A 17667-nucleotide genomic window follows, 5' to 3' on the forward strand; every position below is an offset into this window, starting at 1 on the left:
AATACAACGATGTATGTATAAACATTTCCATGATTTTATAGGCAATACATGGTGACCATTCCTGCAGTCATCCAGGCCGGCTCTGAGACCATGTTCTGCGTGGATTTTATGCAGCCCAACGAAAATCTCACCATCACCATCTTTCTAATTTACCCTAACTCGAACAAAACAATCTTCCAGAAGACTACAGACAAACCATTCCACCACCGTGGACTATTCCAGGTCACCTCTGGCACAGAATAAAGTTGATTTCACTTGGTTTTGTTGTTCCCATTTCAACATAATGCTAACTTTTCTTGTATCCACCACAGGCTTGTCCAGTGACGAATGAACTGGTGCTGAGTCTCGGGGTGGTGGTGGAAGGAAAAACCTTCCTATCCAGAGAAGTCAGGAAAATCATGTTCAAATCCTACAAAAACATGACTTTCATCCAAACGGATAAACCAATCTACCTCCCTGGACAAACGGGTAAATGCTGTCTCATCAATATGAGATTTAACTAAATTTGAAAATGAAGTTGAGTAAGAGTTTTATAAACTACAAAGGCATGTGTCCGAACTAAAGGAATGTCATCAGTTGTGAGTCGACGGCTGTCCCATTTAGTATTTATCCATGTTATTATTCCATCAATTCCTTTGTAGATAATTTTATCCAATGTCATTTATTTCAGTGAAATTCAGAATCTTTACCATGAATACCACGTTCACGCCTGTCAATGAGCTGGTGAGTGGTTGCTACGTGTGTGTGTGTGTGTGTGTGTGTGTGTGCGCGCGCAGTTAAATATTTTCTGTCTGCTATTACGCTAATGTGGATATAAATGTACATGTGTGACGACTACAGTATATTCATATTCATATTCACAGAGTGTTTGATGAGACTGATACAGATGATAGTTTCCTGTTTAACATAATTGTCTTTTTTCTATCTTTCAGTACAAGATGGTAGAGATTGAGGTAAGACTCACTGCGTTTGACATATAACCACATTCACTGCATATATTACCAAATCAGATGTCGTACGACTACAGATGAGCTATACCAGTAGACAACATGATGTTTGTTTGTGATGATATGGTTGTCCGTTGCCTCTTCTCTCCACAACTGTCGTTTGATCAGGATGCTCATGGTAACTGCATTGCACAGTGGGTGAACCAAATGTCTAATGAGAGCATTGTGGAGCATTCTTACCCATTGAACCCTGAGGCCCACCAAGGACCCTACAGAGTTATTGTTCATGTTGACGACATGGAACTGGAACATTATTTCAAGGTGGAGAAATACGGTAAGAGTTCATACCCATCATCTAAACATTAAGCATGCATATGAAAATGTCTTTTCACTTGTGGGGCATCCATTTACATTAATGTCATGACTCATGACCATAAACGTGCAACAATTGTCCCAGTTTTGCCAAGATTTGATGTCAAATTTGAAGTGGATGACAAGCTGAGCATTGAACAAGAAGAATTTACAGCTAAAGTTTGTGCAACGTAAGTATGATGCATCAACTTTTGGCTTTTATGTTCCTGTGTTCTTTGTCTACACTTAACACATTGTGGTTTCCCACAGAAAATAAACTTTATAATAATTTACAGCAAGCCTACTTCCCTGCATGGGGAAAAAAACGCCTTTAAATGCTTTGAAATATACATGTTTTTTTGCAGTTTAAATGCATACATTTTCTGCTATGGTTGACTACCTTTTAGAGATTAGTTTGTACGTCTCTTCACCAGGTACACCTATGGACAGCCTGTGCCTGGTATGATAGAAGTGGAGGTCTGCCGACCACTTGATCGACTTAATGTTCCTGTTCCTGTTCCTGGCATGACTGTGCCCTGTCATAAAGAGAGTAAACGGGTAACATGATCTATTATAATGTATATTTGACGTGCAGTGAAAACAAATGGAACATTTTGCAACGCTGGTACTAGAGTAAAGGCAATTGGGTTTCTCAGTTGCCACTGACTGACTTTGGTCATTTGGATTACATATAAGTCAGCACTCAGCATGGCTTCCTTGGAAGAATGTTACGCAGCTACACCCCAAAAATTGCAAACTTGTAGATGGCATGTGTTTAGCATTTTAAATTGGTCATTCTAAACTCACTGGTGACTTGTGACTCTAGCTGTAGCCTTCATTCAATGCCATTTTGATTATGCTTTCACCTCACTACATCTCAACGTCATTAGAAACTAATTAAGTTTCAGACCTCCCAAAACAAACTGCAACTACTTCCCATGAATGACCCACCTAATTCCGACACATTTTGCTAGTTTGAGATGGCTCAGGGTAGAAGACGGTGTTAAGCAAATATCAATGAGATTGTATTTGAAGATGGCAAAAGAAATGATGACCTCATACCTAGACTATTGTGTTTTTAGCCTTAATGTCTTGCACTAAAGTATTCAATCAACGATCACAGATATTTCATAAAGGCAACGGTTACACTATCTTCATTGCAAGGTTTGTCTATGGCTACCAAACATTTATCTCTTTCAATATTTTTATTGGATTTTTAGAAAATGATGGACATGCATTACATTACAAAGACAAAAAAAAAGAAGACAGAATGAACAACTACTACATGTCTATGAACACTGTTTCACAAATTGCATCTTAGGTCTTGGCCAACGCTTTGCCTGGCTTTGGCTTTTGCTTTCATCGTTATGTGCCTAAATGCTCTCATCAACTTTATGGCAATCTATAACCATTGGCTTCTGAGGTCTATCTGGTGCACAAAAGGAATATATAAGGGGAGAATCTCAGTCCTCTATGTTTAAATCACACATTATGTATTTTCTTTTCCTCTTGTACAGATGTTATCGAACGGCTGTGGGACTTTCACTTTCAATATGTCCACTTTCACCACACCTGCCCAAAAGTCTCTTGATGATGAACTGCAACTCAATGCAAAAGTAGAGGAAGATGGAACAGGCAAGTCTTCACACTGTTGGAACCGTTTCAAGCTAAAATGAAGCCATGAGCTTATATAGTAGCTCATCAATGTTTCTAACACTGAAATGACATGGGGTTTTCTCCACAGGTATTGCACTGTCTGCACAGGAAAAAGTGATCTCTCTAGTTTATTGTATTGGATATCTTTCCTTCATTGAAACACCCATGGTGTATAAGGACCAATCAGTGATTGAAGGAAAAGTAAGTCCAAATGCTTCATAGTATAGTTGTACACATTTGGCCATATTATTATGCCCTCTGTATAATCTGTTTATTTCCAACAGGTCAAAGCACGTGACTTGAATAACGCACCCATTCCTGACATGACGGTGTACCTGTTTGAGGGTAAAATGCGGTCAACGGCGCATACAATAGTGACCGTCAAGACTGACCGCAACGGTGAGGCCAGTTTCTCATTCAACACGGCAGACTCCATGGAAGACCCAGGACAGGACATCTTTCTCACAGTAAGTCAGCCTTGGTTATGCAATTTCGTGCATATCTATCTAGTCCCCCAGGAGTCTACAATAAAGTCCATTTTCACGTTACACCAGATCTATGAAAATGGCAGCTCTAAGGTTATGCGTGTCAGATCATAGGGAACGAGTGTTCCAAAATGAACATGAATGAAGCATCACCGGAAGTCTAAAAAGGGAACGTATACAAAATAATATTCAGGTTGACCGACTGTCCGACTTCATTTATATATTTAACCTCTCTCTCTCTCTCTCTCTCTCTCTCTCTCTCTCTCTCACATCAAGGCTAGTGCGACACCAGAGTTGCAGTACCATATGTACAGAGTGCCACACTATGAGGAAGGGCAACACCGACTGGACCTGGAAGGCACCGTTGACCCCAAGACCGTGAGCTCACTGGAGGTGAAGTGGACCTGGAACCCACTGATCTGCAATAGAGAAAACGACATAACCATCCACTACACTGTAGTTGGAGAGACTGCAGGCCCCATGGACCTGATGTACCTGGTGAGTAGTACCACACTGCTTGGCTGGGCACGCCAGCGAACTCAATTGGCATAAAGTTTACTGGAGACATTGGGGAAACCTGGGACTACAGTGTCTGTGGGTGAGAAACCAGAACGCCTATAAAGTCCTGCAGCATACAATAAATTGAGCAGGTATCCGGTTTCTTAGAAAATCTTCGAGGTGCATGAACTGCCAAACGGAAGTTCTTACTGTAATTTTGTTCTCCAGAATGAATGCACCCTTTACAGGTTGTTTACATAAGTATAAGTAAGAACTAAGGGGGAGCATCTTCCTCCCAATGAAACTCTTAATGTCTGATATAAAATGGTGGTGATATGTGTATTAGCTAGAGGCCATGTGGTTGTCTACACCCTGGCAATAGTACACATTCAGTACTTCGATTAACTAAATGTGCAGTGGACTTATGTACATGTATATGTATCATCGGTATATCTCCATTTTGTCTCTAGATTTTATCCAGAGCAGCCATTCGCCACCAAGGACTAGTAACTATTGATGTGCTGAATAGTTCAAGTAAGTCTACACAGGACGTAATTGCCGTTGTCTTTTGTTAACCTTCCTTTAATTTGAAATTAAACAGAATTTAGTTTGAAAGCTTCAGGTTATGAAAATTCAGAAAAATAAGCAGAAATGCATATAAGCTGCAGCAGTAATATATTAAGCTATACTGCAGCTACAGTTTACTACCAATTTCCTTAACTGCTGTGTTTCCAGTCACCGATGGTGAGATCTCCTTCAAGTTGGATGTCACCCCAGTAATGGCTCCATTGCTCCAGGTGCTTGTGTACGCCGTCCTCCCCAGTGAGACGGTCATTGCTCACAGCGCAGAATTCACCACAGAGAAATGCTTCCGTAATAAGGTCAGTTTAAGTTTGGCCTCTGCTCTCTTTTGTGCCAATGTTCATGTGATCTCAAGGCATCTGGGTAACCTTGTCTGGTCACTGTGGTCAGAAGTGAGTGGGGCTAACCTGGGGCTTGACACATTGCACGCGTCAAGGTCTGCATTCATGGTGATGTTTTGTTTACAATCCAGGTGTTTCTGGAGTTCTCTCCATCCACGGCGATCCCCGGAGAGAAGAATACACTGCAGGTGTCGGCCATGCCAGGCTCGCTGTGTGGTGTCAGTGCCATCGACAAGAGTGTTCACATCAAGGAGCCAGGGAAGCGGCTGGATGCAGACAAGGTGAGACTTTCTTATGCATGCAGGGACAGACTGTAACTATAAGCCGGGCGCACTCTTGTCTTTATCTGGGATGTCTGAATGAGACCTCCACTCTGGACACTGTCCTGGGGCATGGGGAGATGACACTGGGTCCAGTAATTTTCCATTTTCCTTGGAGCCGTTCAGACCGGTCCACCGTTTTGGAACTTTTGTTTGTTTACCCCTACCACCCTGTATTTTACAAAAGACGCAGATCATTTTGACAACTGATTTTCACAATCTCTTTTCTTTTGAACAGATATTTGAGCGGTTGCCAGTCAAGACAGCAAACTATATTCCAATTGAACTTGACGATGTTGTGCGGCCTGTACAATGTTTGCCTGTGAGACAAAAAAGAAGTCGTGTCTACGTTGGACATGATGAAAGAAAGGATGCTTTCACAATGCTTATGGTATCTCTTTGCAATAATATCATGTACAATGTTGACTATGTACAACATCTATTTCTAAATGTGTGTAACATTTTTTTTTCACTACCTGTTGAGGGATGCACTCCCAATTTACTGGGCTATATTTAATGTTTTCTCTAGGACCTGGGACTGAAGATGGCAACAAATTTGGCTATCGAAGCACCTTCCTGTGTCCTCTTCAAGGGAAGAGAGTACCACAAAGACGTCCCAAGTAAATTTAACAAGCATGACAGAAGTGCGATTTCAGTGTGCTTGTTGGCATTCATGAATATAGTGTTTTGTTTTTTTCCCCTCAGTGCCCATCTGGGGCCTACTTAAGTACGTTGGTCCAGGATCTGCCATACAGACCATCCGCTCCTTCTTCCCAGAGACATGGATATGGGACCTGGTGGCAGTGGGGTGAGTGCACAGAGCTACGAGTGTTAAACATCCTATTGTTTGAAATGGAATTTGAGTAGTTCAAGATTCACTTCAAAGCTATATTTATGATGTTGGTGTCTTTACAATTCCACAAACTTTGCATGTTTTAGCTAAATTACCACAGCCAGCAGATTATTTTTTTGGGGGAGGTTGAAAGAATATCATAAGCCACACAAAATGGAAGGTTACTTGTGAGAAACTTGTTCAATCAGAACTTGTTCTCATTAGCCAGCATGTATGTCCAATAGTTTAATATTTTTCTGTCCTTCCATCCATGCAGGCCCTCGGGAAAAGCGGACGTGTCCCTCACTGTCCCAGACACCATCACCACATGGGAGACAGAGGCTTTCTGCTTGTCCTCCAGCGGCTTCGGTCTCGCTCCTCCCAAGGAGCTCAAAGTCTTCCAGCCCTTCTTCCTGGAGCTCAGCCTGCCTTACTCCATCGTCAGGGGAGAGACATTTGTTCTGAAGGCTACTGTCTTCAACTATCTGTCCAGCTGCATCATGGTACTTTATTGTAAATACCAGTACATTTGTGGCAACTTTTGGTACATTCGGAAACCTGTGTAGACATATTTACAATAGTCATTGGTGGCTAACTTGGGCTGAAAAGTTGCCCAAATATTAAGTCAAAGTTATACTGGAATAAGTCATACTGTAGAAATCATATGAAAATTATAGGTTGGCCAGATCTATAAGAAGCTACACTGTAGTTGGAGCCCTGGCTTGTTATATTTTAATGGAATACAAGTACGGTTGAATCATCTCATTTCACATTGTTTTTTTTTATTCCATCAGGTGAGAGCGACTCCCAGCCACTCATCAGATTACACTCTCTCAGCCATCCCTGGTGAAGAGTACTCCTCCTGCGTCTGTGCCGACGGACGCAAGACCTTCAACTGGACTATGGATGTCTATGTCCTAGGTGAGACCTGAACTCTAGCACAATTTAAATCATCAATACCATGCAATAACGTTGTACCGACACTCATGGAAATGCCTTTGGCTTTCCTATGGGACAAGCTATGACACATAATCAAACGGCACATTGCCCACGGAAGGCAACTTCCAGTCTATTTTCAAGAAACTTTCTGATCTGCATGTTATCAGATGTTTGACGTGTCATTGCTAATGTATGTTTCCAGGCGTTGTTAATGTGACTGTGACTGCTGAGGCAGTGGCGTCCACTGTATCGTGTAACAACGAGACGGTCAGTGTACCCGAGAGAGGTCGCGTTGATGTCGTCACTCGCTCTCTGATAATCAAGGTACGATATGAAATTTCAGAGTTGTGTCAGTCTCCCTAACATAATGTATTGGTTCTAAGATTTTAAACCCACAATCTACAGTTATTTGTTTCCAAAGACTAACTCATGTCCAATCTGGTGTGCCCTCTGCTCCAAATAACTTAAAATTACAGTCAAACTTTTTTAAATTCACTTTAGTTATTGGTTCCACTAGGGGTGTCTGGCCAGTTATAGTCCAGCACTTTAGAAAGTGAAATTTGCTTTACTCAATGTACATTTGGCCGATAATGGATTGAATTGTCTGCCTTTCTCCCTTTTCAGGCAGAAGGAACAGAAGTAAGACGGACCTACAACTGGTTCTTCAGTCCTAGAGGTGAGTGTACATGGAGGACTGGCAGAACTAACACATTTTTCAAAGATATAGAATCCTGCTTATTCCCGTTTCCAGAGTTTGTGACGGAGGTGGTGGTTTCAATTCTGTTACCTGAGTTCATGTTTTGTTACCCGAGTTAAATCTTTTTCCTCTGTCTAGCATATTTAGGAGGGACATTGACAGAGAACATCCAACTAGAACTCCCTGAGGATGTGATTACGGGATCTGCCAGTTGTTCTATATCCGTCCTGGGTAAAGATGCCTGTTTTTGTTTTTTTAACTCTATTTCAAGGTTTTCTGTTTATGATGCGTATAGCTTGCGGAGGCAGTTCAGTCAAATGTACTTGAGCGGCTTCATGCTATGCTCAAGGGTCATACATGTACTGGAGGGTTTAATATGCTGCATTACTATATGGGTGTATACAGTGTTTGCAATCTAGTATCTCTTTGACGACAGGCGACCTCCTGGGCCGTGCCATGAAGAACCTGGATGGACTGCTGAGGATGCCGTATGGATGTGGGGAACAGAATATGGCGCTCTTAGCTCCCAACGTCTACATCCTGGAATACCTGAAGAACACAAACCAGCTGACAGCGGCCATCAAGGAGAAGGCCCTGCCCTTCCTGGTCGGAGGTGAGTCAAGTGTCTGGATTGTCTTAATTTAGTAAATGTTTCAAGGGCCAGCAATCGAGTGTCGCCCTCCCAACGCACCTTTACCTCACCCACAATGCTGTGTTCCTCTGTATTTTTCATGACTTTATAATCATGAATAAACTTATATTCAGGCTACCACAGACAACTAAACTTCAAGCACAGCAATGGTGCCTACAGCTCGTTTGTAAATGGTGAAGAGAACACTTGGTGAGAATATTATTAAATATAAGATGCTACAGTATAATTTTGATTCATGGGATATGATCATTCAACCCTCAACTAATGTCTTGATAACACACGCGTGTGTAAATATCTTTGTCTGCAGGTTGACTGCATTTGTCCTGAGAACTTTGGTCCAAGCGAAGTCTTTCTACAACTCCCTGGACCAGTTGAACATACAGTCGACCATAGAACAAGCCAAGACCTGGCTGGATAGTAAACGCAAACCCGATGGCTGTTTTGAACAATCTGGAAAACTCTTTAACAACAGACTGAAGGTAGAGTCATGTACACACTCTGTAAAGAAGTGTATCATGTTAATGTTTCTAAGATATATATATATATAATTATATATATTTTAGAAACATAATGGGAGATTGTAACATGTCTTTGTATTATTGCTCCCCTCTGCAGGGTGGCGTGTCGGATGAAGTGACTCTCAGTGCTTACATCACTGCTACATTCCTAGAGATGAATTTGCCTTCAGTGAGTACTTATGATTTTTTTGTGGCTTTTTGCCTTTATTGTAACCATAATATGGTAATATTTAAAATAAAACCATAGAACCACCATTAGACTTTTCATGTCACGCACCACAAGGGGTGCACACACACCACAGTTTGGGAACCACTGTGTAGAGGGATGGAATCACAGGAGGGGGGGGGGGGGGTGGTGGTGGTGGTGACATGCAGTAAAGGCTGTCGGAATCGAGGGTCGAACCTGCGGCACACTGCCACAGCCCAGGCCAGTCAGTACTTTTTTTTTTAACATTAATTTCAGGGGAGGTCAGGAAGTGAGAGCGGGTGACATGCCAGGTAAATACTAAAACGGTTGGTCCCAATACGTGATTCTGATTGGCTGGTTGGTTGCCATGGTAAATCTCACGATAATCTACACTTTCAATCACTTTATATCATTCCTATGCTGTGTTGCATTGATCCCACAGCTGTAGCTGAACTGGGGAAGGAGAGCACTTGATTGCATTACAAACAATGGCCGTGGGGGTGTCTCAGCACTGCCCGCACTCATATGATCATCATGTTTGTAACCGTTTCAGAAAAGTATTAAGCCACTTGAGGTCCCAGCTTACTTACGTATTTTATAATGGCTGAAAGGGTCGGAGACACTCCGCTATGCGTCGTGTCTCACTACGCCTCTCAGCCATTATAAAATACCCGGTAACCTGAGACCTCTTGTGGCTTATTGCTTTATTCTAATATGGATTTGAACCTAATGATGCCGCAGATATTGTAGTTCTGACACTGAATAATGGGCCGTTTACAGTCATCTCGTGCATCTTAATTTCCAACTTTACTATTATTGTCAACGAGACATTTAATAATAATAATAATAAAAACACCACATGCAGCAAATCAGTCAGGGCAGTGTGGGAACGTGCAAATTAAAACTCAATTAAAAGCAATGTTGTAGAAGTGGGTCTTGAGCCGAGCTTTAAAAATGTCTACAGAGGCTGCCTGATGAAGGTACAGTGGGAGTTTGTTCCATGCCGACGGCCCATAGAAGCAAAAAGCTGCTTCCCCGTATTTTTTAGTTGCCATTTTGTTTGGCAGCGCGAGCAGGCCAGCAGTGGAAGACCTTAGGGGGCGGTTTGGGACATATTTAGGCAGGCAGTCATTTAGGTAGGAAGGTGCGAGGCCATTGAGAGCTTTATAGACAAGTAAAATAATTTTAAAATCAATCCTAAAAACAACCGGAAGCCAGTGCAGTGATGCCAAAACTGGAGTAATATGTTCTCTCATCTTAGTTCTAGTTAAAACTCTGGCTGCTGCATTTTGGACGAGTTGTAATCTGTCAGTTGTTTTTTTAGGCAGTCTTGAGTAAAGTGCATTGCAGTAGTCAAGCCGAGAGAAAACGAAGGCGTGGATTAGCGTTTTTGCATCGTCCAAGGACAAATAGCCTCTGATTCGTGCAATATTTCTAAGGTGAAAAAAGGCAATCTTGGTAACATGATTAATGTGAGAATTAAAATTCAATTCAGAATCAATAATACTGACTATTTTGACTATTGTCAAGGATACATTTGGTGTCTGTTAAGGTAATTGTCCTGAGAACCATGAAGCTCATGGTTTTGATGCAATAAGAGTCAGAGAATGCTGTGCTGCTATTATTCAAATGAAGCACATTTGCCTGGAGAAGGCTAGCTTATGTCACTGGAGGTATAAGGCCTACTTGTCTCTCTGTAGGAACATGTGGGGAGTCTGTCGTGCCTGAAGGATGCCATCGATGTGGCCATGGAGACCAACACCTACACTACAGCTCTGCTGGCCTACGTCTTCTCTCTGGCGGGTGACACGACTGCAAGCTCACGGCTCCTTAATCGCCTGGACAAGATTGCATTGAAAAGCGATGGTGCGACGGAAAGCATTTAGATAACGTAAAATTAGATAAGATTGTTATCAAACTGTATTTACTTGAGTTGAGACTAAAATTAACTTTATTAGCGTAAAGCATTACTACTGCTGTGTGTGTGTGTGTGTGTGTGTAGAGGTTATGCGGGAATGCCTACTGAGTGACAAAATACTTTATGGCCATGACAGCCCATAATATACATTAGATGTTAAACTCTGCCACTCACTTTATGCATGCGCATACCCTCTATTGTTGTGCATTTACCAGCAAAGTTGATAGATTTTTGTTTTGTGTCTTGGTGCATCCCCAGGAGGTTTCCTGCATTGGTCTCAGACCTCCGACGACACTTCGGCCTCTCTATCCGTAGAGATCACTTCCTACGTGCTGCTGGCCAAGCTTGCCAGCCCTGAACCAGACCTGGGTTATGCTGCTCGCATCGTGAGGTGGTTGGCCCGCCAGCAGAACTCCTACGGTGGCTTCTCCTCCACACAGGTTCGGCTCAAATCGGATGAAATGCTGCCTTCGTCCACACCTTGTTGCACTGTTTGCGAGAGTAGTCTCCTCGTTCTAAATGGTTCATCTTTCTTAAGTTCTAAACAGCAGGTCCTTGTGATCTCTGAAACCGCACATCTTTGTAACTATTATGTTGTGACTCTCCTGGACGTAATACACATAAGTAGTAAAACATAAAAGCCACTGCAAGTAGGCCTATAAGAATAAATATATCTGATGCTGCAGTATTATACATCAATTCATTTTGGCCAGTGGCATGGGTAGGGAGGAGGTTCTATTGAAAGATAATACGGTGGTAATGAAGAGAACCAGACATTTATTTGTGACTGAACTTTGTTCAAAATTGTGAAATATGGAAATCCCACCACACAGCCTGTCTAGTGATTTACATCAGCTGAAAACGGTGCTGTCTGGTGTTCTGGTCAACAAGCTCTGTACGTGGCAGACTGATTTCAGAGGTGGTTTGTGTGCTTTGTAGGACACGGTAGTGGCTATTCAGGCCCTGGCTCGCTTCTCCAGTCTGACCCAAGAGCACTACGACCCTGAGGAGGACTCCAGCACTCTGACGGTCAAATCCTCCAGCGGTGAAGAGATCTTCAATGTGAATATGACCAACAGACTGCTCTACCAGGAGAAGGCGCTGCACATTGTGAGGGGAGGAGTGTACAGCCTGGAGTTCAAGGGTCAAGGTCATGTGTCAAGGTCATGTGTCTCAGCGCAGGTCAGCTCACCATGTATAAAGTTTTTTTTTCCACTGTTTTGTTTATTCAAGATTCAGAGTATACAGTAAATCAAATGACAGTATATGTGACACACCCATATGAAACATATAAAAGATAACAAAATGTTGTGAGTCCATACACAAAATATTGTGGTAGCATAAAATAAAAAGTTGCATAGTCCTATGCTAACATGGAAGCGACACTAATACAAACCACATAACCTGAATCAAGTTTTGAAACAAAAACAAGACAAACGTACGACAAGACAACATGGCATGGTCATTGGTCACCAAAACATAATAGACGTGGTAGTGCATCCACACATGGCTCCTAATAATAAATATACTGAACAACCCAGCTGCGTCGGGAATCTACAGTATCCATCTATAAAGTTGACTGTCTGATTAATTGTCCTATACGTAATTACAAATGGCCTTTTTCTTAAAAACAAGCCATGTAGAATTAGCCATTTATTTACTCTTCATGACGGAATAAATGGAATTCCTCTTCCATTTCCTCAGATGTCTCTTAAGTACAACATCCCGACACCAGTTGAGGAAAGCAGTTTGTCCATCAAGGTCACACCTGAGGCCAACTGCAGCAGCCACTTGACACGGACAATGACTCTGAAACTACACAGCCTGTAAGGATCACCTGTATAGAGATGGAACCACAACCATGTTAAATATACCCATTATTGACGACAAGGAAATCCCCACTAATTATGAACACATTATAGGCAATATTATTGTATATTCAAACATCCAAAAGCTTCCCAAAACCTCCCCCCAAAATACTTTAATTAGAAATGATGTTTTAACATATGTTCTACCCACACAGATATACTGGAAATAAAACCTCTACAAACATGGTGTTGGTTGATGTAGCGATGCTTTCTGGATTCATCCCACACCCAGAGTCTTTGAAAAAGGTGAGTTGTTATTATAAACATTTTTGACCTTGGTGAGAACTTTTAATTTGTAGACATGAACGTTCCAACACATGGGTATCATCCATTACCTCTGTATTGGTTATATTTTAACCAGTTTAATATGGTTTCTTCACAGCTGAAAAAGGCTCTGCTGGTGGATCTTCTAGAGCAAAAGGATGACCACATCTTTCTGTATCTAACAGAGGTGAGAGGGCGGGGGCCGGGGGGGGGGGGGGGGGGGTAGGATAAGTAAGGGATAATGTCTGTCTAGGGAGATAATTCACAGACGGGGTGTTTATAACCTCCGACGTGAAGCGTCACCCTGAAGGTGAATTATATCCTACAATGACCACCTAGGCAGACATTATCCCTCTTATTACACGGCTACTTAATTACATTAATGAATTGACCCTAAAACAGAACGAGGTATTTCCTAACTTGCGGTAATGAAAGTATTCCATAAGTGTTGCGCTGGCCGGTGTCTGCCCAGCGGAAAACAAGGAAGTGAGTTGATCAATCCATTTTTGAGAGCAATGTTTAGCTGTAAATGACTGTGTATACATGGCTGTCATGTTGGAAACTACAGTAAATCAGCGGGGTGCAGCAGGTGCACCCGAGGCTTTGATTAGACATCGGTCTGTTATAGAGCGGACCGGTCATTATCAAGAAGAAATCACATACCACTGAATTCAGCGATTGACCAATCCGGATCGAGCATTCAACCAAGCCGTGTAATAAGATGGAAAAGCACCAGTCCTAGTGGTCCTGGTACGATAGAAAGACAAAGGAGGACTATTGGGAACCACTGGCATAGGGTATAGTATGGTGAACTACATTTCTGCCAACAGTTAACACGAGGCACACCTGTCAACCACACCTTGGAGCTCATACCGACTGTCCCAGTTCTGAACCTGAAACCAGCACTGGTCAAGATCTACGATTACTATCATCCGAGTGAGTACATGTGTGACTATAAACCCTGAGTGAGTACATGTGTGACTATAAACCCTGAGTGAGTACATGTGTGACTAAACCCTGAGTGAGTACATGTGTGACTAAACCCTGAGTGAGTACATGTGTGACTAAACCCTGAGTGAGTACATTTGTGACATATGTAGGAGAGGTTTAACACTGTACTAGTATTTGAGGATGTGCATGCATTTTACAGTAGATTATTGTAAGATTCTGACCTAGTGTTGTAGGCAAATTGACACATTTTGCTTTTATGTGTTCTGCATACAGTATATCGGCCATTTCCAAATTTGGGCACGGTTTGAGCCGATCTGTCCCCCTTTACTTCCATTATGAATAACTAATAATAAAACCTGTGGAAGGAGGTTTGCAGGTACTACTGTATGTTGACCTACTGGCACAAGACATTTATTTGGCAGCAGCAGATTGCAAGATTAGCTCTGGGCAAAGACACTCCTGGAGAAAATCGAATAGGTTTGATTATAGTTTCATGCAGTTTATTATATCATGAGCATTGATCTATAATGGTGATTAAGATGTTGGTCAATCTATGTTTGAGTTGTCCCATAATTTAAATCTGTGTTTTGACTTGTTCCAATATCTGATTAACGGACACCAAATGGAGGACTCTTCTGTCCTGTTGCTCTGAAGTAAACTCATGGTGGTCTTGTTTTCACTCAGGTGACAACATGGAGACGGAATACAGCTATCCTTGTCATTGCAATGCCACCATACATGATGTAGCCAGCAGGTAAAGACTATTTTACTAATTTATTCCTCAATGTGTGTTTACAGTAAAAGTGTATCTTCTAAATGCATCCATTTTTTAATATATATAATTTATTGACCAATAAGTATCGCTCTACATGGCATGCTCTACTACAGTGGTTCCCAAAGTGGGGTTCCAAATGGACCCTTATGGGTCTAACTCTGAGAGTGTACAAATTTGACCCATTAGGGTCCATTTGATTCCATTTGTACACTCAGAGTTTAACATTGATTTTACAATATAAATTGAGGGTCTCTATGTAATGGGGGTCCGTAGCCTAATGCCGGTCAAACTGGGCTGGTCTAACTGTATCGACACTGTTGAAAATTACTAATGGATTTGATAAATAAATAAATGTTTGGTAGATATATAAACATTTGCTTAACCCCCTTTTAATAATATGTGTATATTTTAATTGCTCACAATGTCTTCATAGATTGATATTTTTACTTTACAGGTGGAGTACTTGAAGAGAAACGTCGTCTCAACTTCAACCTATAATTGAATCATGTATCATGGAAGATAATAAAGTTGTGTTATCATTGAAGGTAGTGAATGTGTTTGTCTACACGTGAGGTACTGTATATTTGTACAGCAACAAGTTTGCATTAAATTAAGTTGGTCTAAATGTGTGGCATATACAGTTTATTATGTATATGTATATAGTGTATATATATTTTTCTTCAAACTGTCATGCATTTTCTCTAAACGTTAATCATACATAAACATTTAAAGGACAACTTTAGTTTATTTTTTTTGCTTTTCATAATACATCTTAGAATCTATAAACATGTAAATATTTAGTGTATTTCCAGAGGGAACTTTTGTGTTACATATTTCATGAAAACAGAAGTATCTATAGAAGGAGCTTTATCCCTAACCGTCTTTCAAAAAGAGAGGGTCTAATGAAATCTATAGAAGGTGTGCGCATACATTTCTGGCAAAGTGATATTCAAAGTGAGTTTAACGAAATTGTGGGGAAAGTGTCAGTCCATACAGAGAAGAAGCTCTGCACACAGTCTTTGCTCCAACAGTTTTTTTTTTGGTTAAAACACCATTTAAATCAGGATGCGACGTTTCGGCCGTGATAACGGTCTATCGACTATCACTTGTTCTGAAAAAAACGTGTTTCTTTAAAGTCAATTCCTCCTGTGGATCAGATTATACTGAGATCCCCTGACCTGGAATATACCAATTGGTTTAGTGATGGTGTAACAAAAGTTGGGTTTAGTTATAGGAATTATATTTCATAGGCTATAGGCCTATTTAAAACAAGAAATTTCCAATACATTTTGTGAATGTGTTTTATGTAGATTGTCTTTACATTCAATGTTTATTTATTTTAAACACATATTTGTGAATACTTGCAATACTCCATTCCTTAATTTTGAAACTGGTCTAATTACCGCCACCATCTGGCGAAGTCAGGTTAGATGTGACGGGCGCCTTTACCTGACTTCGCCAGATGGTGAACAGTTTCAAAATAGTATTGCAAGTAGGCTATTCACAAATATGTGTTTGGTTTGTTATTTATACAGTATAGGTCTAAACGACTCTCCACAAACGAATAAAAAGTAAAATTAAATAAATGAATATAGTTTTAGATATTTATTGTGGATACTAACATTGAATATAAAAGAAAATCTACATAATAAAATACATTCACAATGTATTGCTAATTTCATGAAATATAATTCCTATAACTGTAGAACATTAAACGCAACTTTTGTTACACCATCACTAAACCTTGGTGTATTTAGGGTCAGGGGATCTTAGTATAACCTGATCCACAGGAGGAATTGACTTTAAAGAAACACGTTTTTTTCAGTTTTTTGATGTTTGTTTCTGAACAAAGTTTTACAAACACAGGATATGATGTTATTAAGTGCCTTGGGGACTGGATGTTACAATCCGTTTATACCATCCATCAGAAACATCAGAAACAAAAGAGTTGGGTGAGGCAATGTCTATAAGTAAGTGCAGTGACTTACTGGTTTGGTATATGTGGCACCAGAGCCTGTCATTAGCGTGACAATGAACAAAGTTCATCCAAGACTCCATGACATCTCTGCAAGGCGTCCACCATTGGGCAGGTGATTCACAGTTTTCAGGGGCGCAGGGGCATTGATTGATTACCAGTTTGCAGAATAGGTATGTGGGCAGCGGGTGCCCTCCATCTTCGGTGTTTCATTGACTTAGGCCCACGGGTTCAACAGCAACTCCTGGTGTCCCAGGTGTGCCCCCCTTCGCCCCTATACCCTTCAACCCCTCACCATGACCTATAGGCGTCATTTCGGAGCCCAGCTGTTGTTTCTCCTCCTGATCCAGAGCAGGGCCGGATTAACCCCCATGAGTGCCAGTGCCCCTGTGCAGATATTTTTCCTTGTGAGACAGCCTTTGCACATCTTGCAAAGTTGCAGCCTGTTCTTCTCTGCGTACCTCCTCGACCACGTCGCTGAGCTGGAGATGTCTTGTACCAGGATGGTTCACTCTCCCCAAGCCCAAAAGGCCTCCTCATCCCCTTTGCACATGACCGACTATGTCCCGGTGCTTCAGGGCTGACTTGGCCTGGTGTCAGTGGTGTTGCTGACTGTTGTTTCTGAACAAATATCAAATATTGGTTCATTTTTCTAATATTCTAGCCCACAAAATAAATCAGGACAATGCTTCAATATTCGGACCGCGGGGGTTGCACCACTCAAAAACTCATATTTAAAGTGTGTGTACTGTACTGTACTGTGTAGACTGTGTACCATTGCCTGTTTATATTCATGTAGGCTTCGTATTATGTTATTATGTTATGTAATGTTATGACTATGTGCTTATGGTAATAGTTTGTATTAGTATTACACCACTGATTTGATATTACATATTGTTCTTTCGTTTAAT

General features: G+C 41.3%; 1 protein-coding gene across 1 annotated transcript; it reads left to right on the forward strand.

Moving 5' to 3' along the window:
- Positions 1 to 690: 690 nt before the first annotated feature.
- LOC308321296 (pregnancy zone protein-like) lies at positions 691 to 17340 on the forward strand (the record flags this gene model as incomplete). Its single annotated transcript, XM_080772137.1, is given in 27 exon segments — positions 691 to 723; positions 933 to 953; positions 3239 to 3421; positions 3716 to 3937; positions 4408 to 4471; positions 4673 to 4818; positions 4992 to 5141; positions 5710 to 5861; positions 5863 to 5988; positions 6290 to 6515; positions 6807 to 6933; positions 7154 to 7275; positions 7576 to 7627; positions 7796 to 7879; positions 8085 to 8261; positions 8414 to 8489; positions 8608 to 8779; positions 8916 to 8987; positions 10706 to 10871; positions 11182 to 11363; positions 11863 to 12105; positions 12628 to 12749; positions 12947 to 13037; positions 13174 to 13242; positions 13886 to 13991; positions 14691 to 14760; positions 17193 to 17340. Coding segments are annotated over 27 exon segments (3402 nt in total).
- Between the last annotated feature and the right edge of the window lie 327 nt (positions 17341 to 17667).

This window comes from Protomyctophum bolini, assembly GCF_963924005.1.
Source record: "Protomyctophum bolini genome assembly, chromosome: 9".
NCBI lineage: Eukaryota > Metazoa > Chordata > Actinopteri > Myctophiformes > Myctophidae > Protomyctophum > Protomyctophum bolini.